Below are 4,156 nucleotides of genomic sequence, written 5' to 3' on the forward strand. Positions count from 1 at the left end.
TTCCAGACATCCCAGTTTCTCCCATATGAGTCTGGGTCTGCAGAGACTCGCCTGGAACTGGAGCTCAGAGACTGAGACTCCCTCCTGATTAAAAATGACAACCACTCCCTCAGCCACCAGCCAGCTCCGCGTGCGCCTCTGTACCTTAGTATTTTACTTCTGCACTGGGCCTCCTCTGAGTCTTGGTATGCTTTTCTCTTTCCTTCTAGTTGTAGAATTTTCACTCAGCCAGCCTTCCTGTGGTTCTGGATGATGTCTGTTCCATCTTTTAGTTGTATTTTTGAAGTGATTGTTCAAGGCAGCAAACTCCGGTGTTTACCTATGCCGCCATCTTGGTTTCTCTCCTCAAAAAATACTTTAGAATTAGAAATTCCATCCCTATGTCCTTACTTTTCCAATTGCCCTATCAACAAATTGTGTTGTCATGCGCTATGGTTTTGAATAGTTGGCTCCTACATATTAATGGGGGTATTTTGTTTTCAGATAGATGATGAAATAAAGGTGTCCAATACTCAGAAACACCACAGACTAGTTAGAAGTAATTCCTTGTCCTTTTGCTGTGGTTCATGTTAGATATTTGATATGAGGACCATGGTTCTGTGAAGGAATAAGGACAAGTAATTGTATAACTTACAGCTCAGGGAGCATTTGCAAAGGTGGTATCTCATGGAATCCTGTCCAAATCCCATACCCCCTATTACCTACTGAGGAGAGGAGAGGAAGACACTTGCCTAAGGTCACAGAGTGGGTGTTTCTCCAGCCCCCTAGCCCAGTGCTATTTCTCCCCCACACAGAGTCCTTCAAAGCAAATTTTCTGCCTGGCCTAGCAAAGTACATGAGAGAGTATGAAGGAATGGCCCCCTTGGTCCTGATGTAGGAGTGGGTCACATTTTATGTAGCTTCAGTTGTATAGTAATGAAAGCAGCATCTTCTCTTCCTGGTGCACATGTGTCCCCTTGTCTGTCCATCATTGGGGGAGGTGGGTACAGATGTGCATGGGTAGAATGATGAAACAGATGTGTCGAGGTTTACCAAGCATGCACAGCTGGTTCATCTCTTTCAGGTTCCCTAAAAGCTAGTTCAGCTTCTTCCCACAATTAAGTGATAACAAACATAAGGTGCAGTCAGCATTCTGTGTTTCCTTTCCAAAAGTTTCACACCACTTTCAACACTCTGTGTCCTCATATCTTGCATGAGAAGCCCATTTTTATTTACCCCAAAGCTCTGTAGTCTCCAGGGTAGCTGAGGTGCAGGATACCTGGTTGGGTATCTGAAGGGTATGGGGAGTGGACTCTGAGAACAGAGGAGGGAATTTGTGGTGGGCAGAGCGCTGCCCCTCACTACCTTATTTGGAATCTCAGTGATCCATTAAGAGGAAGTATGGTGGGGCCCTCAGCATGAGAGCTTGATTTTTAGGTCGCGACAGGATGGTTCTCCTTTTAAAGGGTAGGAAATGAGTTCAGAGTGAGTGAGTCATTTTCCAATGTCCACTCTTGTGATTGACAAGATTCCAGAAAACCTAAGTCCCCAGTGGTCCATCTAAACAACACATATTTATTTCTAAGTGTCAAGAGAAACAGGTAGAGTTATGAAAAGAACATCAGCTTTGGCTGTGGACAGATGAGAGTTCAAATCCTGTGCCATCCTTTCCTAACTTCTTAATCTTGATTCTTGGTTTGCCTGTAACACTAAGATGATAATCCCTGCCTGTCCTAATTTATAGAGTTATTTTAGGAACTAAGTACCCAAAATTCTGCATAAACTATAATCTAATAATAGAGGAATTTGCAAATTGGCCGGGATGCTGTTACATAATGACCAATCAGGACAGGGGCAGGGCCACAGTGAAGAGCTCTCAGCATGGCTGTGCTGAGGTCCAAAGTACACAGAGAGAAAGGAGAGCAGATAGGCAGTTAGGGGGAATCAGGCCAGGAGGGGAGAGCAGATAGGCAGGGGGACCCTGCCAGGAGGGGAGAGCAGATAGGCAGTTAGGGGGATCAGACCAGCAGGAGAGAGCAATTAGGAAAATCAGGCCGGCAAGGGAGGGAAGTTAGGGTGAACAGGCTGGCAGGGGGGAGCAGTTAGGCAGTTAATGTGATCAGGCCAGGAGGGGAGAGCAGTTAGGGCCATCAGGCCGGCAGGCAGGTGAGCAGGTAGGAGCCAGTGGTTGCAGATTGCAAGAGGGTTCCCAGATTGGAGAGGGTGCAGGCTGGGCTAAGGGACCTGCCATGCACCGGGCCTCTAATATATTTGCCTAAGTGACCATTACAGTGGAACAACCAGAATGACTGGTCAATATGATATGCACTGAGCAGGCAGGCAGGCGAGCGGCTAGGGGCGAGCAGGCAGGTGAGCAGTTAGGGGCGAGCAGGCAGGCAGGCAGGCAGGCGAGCAGTTAGGTGCAAGCGGTCCTGGATTGCAAGAGAGCATGGACCGGGCTGAGGGACCCCACCTCCCCTTCCCCTCCCCGCTTCCTCCCATTAATGAATTTCGTGCACCAGGCCTCTAGTATATTTTATAAGTGGAAAGGAAAGTTTCATTATTCCTTTTGGAAGCAATATTTTTTATCCTTAAGGATATGTACTCCAAACTTACTGTCAGTTTTTAAAGATATTTGTGATGTGATCTTGAAAACAAGAACAGTTACCTCTTGTATTTAATCCAAAAAAAAAAATAGAAGATGGAAGATAAAAATAGAAGATTCAATTTTTCCCCATTTTGGCATAAGTGAACAAGTCATGATTTTAGTTTTGGACTTACATGTTGACTTTCCCCTCTGCTTCCATTATAGGAAATTGATGGAAAATCCCTGCTATTGATGACAAGAAATGATGTGCTGACAGGACTTCAGTTAAAGTTGGGGCCTGCTCTGAAAATCTATGAGTATCATGTAAAACCTCTGCAGTCAAAGCATTTAAAGAACAACTCTTCATAGTACAGTCAAATTGGGGTCTCAGACCTCAAAAATACATAATGACATAATTTAGTTTCATGTGATGAAACTTTGTAAACAGAATACATACATGTGTATATGTAAAGAATTTCAACCAAATGAAACGTTATCCTATTGGATAGACTAGGCAATCCATCAGCTGACCTGAATTCAGCTAGGAGGAGCAAGGAGAACAGGTGGATAGGATGGTTTTCCTTGTGGAGTTTGTCAAAGAGAGTACAAAGAAATCAATGTTTGACATGAGTAGATACCCTTCCCCAGAAAAGCTTTGAGGTCATAAGGACATTATTCGTTTCTTCATAGATGGCTTTCCCAAAATTCTTTTAAAAATTCAATGGGATGAGCATGTTTTGATTACAGACTTGGGGAGGGGGAGAAAGAGAAAGAGATTGCTGTCTCCCTTGACTTCCTCTGCTCCTTAGAGCTTGTGTTACTGGGATGGAATTGCTGACACCCTTTTTTACAGAGGGTCCTACACTTGACCTTATTAAGGTTTCACTGGAATATGCTGCGATTTTTGAAATGAACATGCATCTTGGCCCCTTTAGAAGCAGAACCATAGCTCTGAAAAGAAAAACTCTGTTGTGTATTGGGGATATCCATCCATATTCAGCTGGCTTTCACAGGGGGTAATGGTATTTTCTACATAGAATTGCTTTTAAATTGGTTGTTTCAAAAAAAAAGCATTATTTCACTTTATGGTTGTATTTATAATAATTTGTTTCTGAAGAAATTTGCCAAGAGTTACAGATCAAAAAGCCTTGTTACCAGTACAGAATATTTTTATATACATTCCTTCATGATGGTGTGATATTTTTAAAATTGCTCTGATGCTTTGTTTGATTCCTGGTTTGAGTACTTGTTTTTAAGAACTTGAAAAGGTGGGGTTGCTACATCTCTGTTCAAAGAGACATTTGTTCAATCTCTGTGTGTTGATACCTTGTTGGATTGTGTTTTGTGGTTGCAATAAAGCATTGCTTCAGTTTATTCCTGGTGTATGTTTGATCTTTTTTGCAATTGGGATTAAGGATTAAGGCTACTTCTTAAAACCATGGAAAGTTAAACCTTAAAAAAAACACTTCAGACATAAGAAACATGAGATTTATATGTGGATTTATCTTCTTTACAAATGGAATTGTCCAAGGATGCCTTGTTCATTCTCTTATCCCACCCAACAATATATTTTAGGTGTTCTGTTAGCCA

The 4,156-nt window shown here is 42.7% G+C and overlaps 1 protein-coding gene across 2 annotated transcripts in view; it reads left to right on the forward strand.

Annotated features, from left to right (window-relative positions):
- Nucleotides 1-3,940, forward strand: part of SAMD13 (sterile alpha motif domain containing 13) — a 63,744-nt gene extending 59,804 nt beyond the window's left edge. For both annotated transcript variants that reach the window (XM_006776241.1, XM_006776242.1), the window contains exon 4: nucleotides 2,792-3,940. In XM_006776241.1, coding sequence (XP_006776304.1) covers nucleotides 2,792-2,935 — 144 coding nt within the window. In that variant the 3' untranslated portion in view covers nucleotides 2,936-3,940. The remainder of the gene's footprint in view (nucleotides 1-2,791) is intronic.
- Nucleotides 3,941-4,156: the final 216 nt, after the last annotated feature.

The sequence above is a fragment of the Myotis davidii genome, unplaced genomic scaffold (assembly GCF_000327345.1).
Source record: "Myotis davidii unplaced genomic scaffold, ASM32734v1 scaffold162, whole genome shotgun sequence".
Lineage (NCBI taxonomy): Eukaryota > Metazoa > Chordata > Mammalia > Chiroptera > Vespertilionidae > Myotis > Myotis davidii.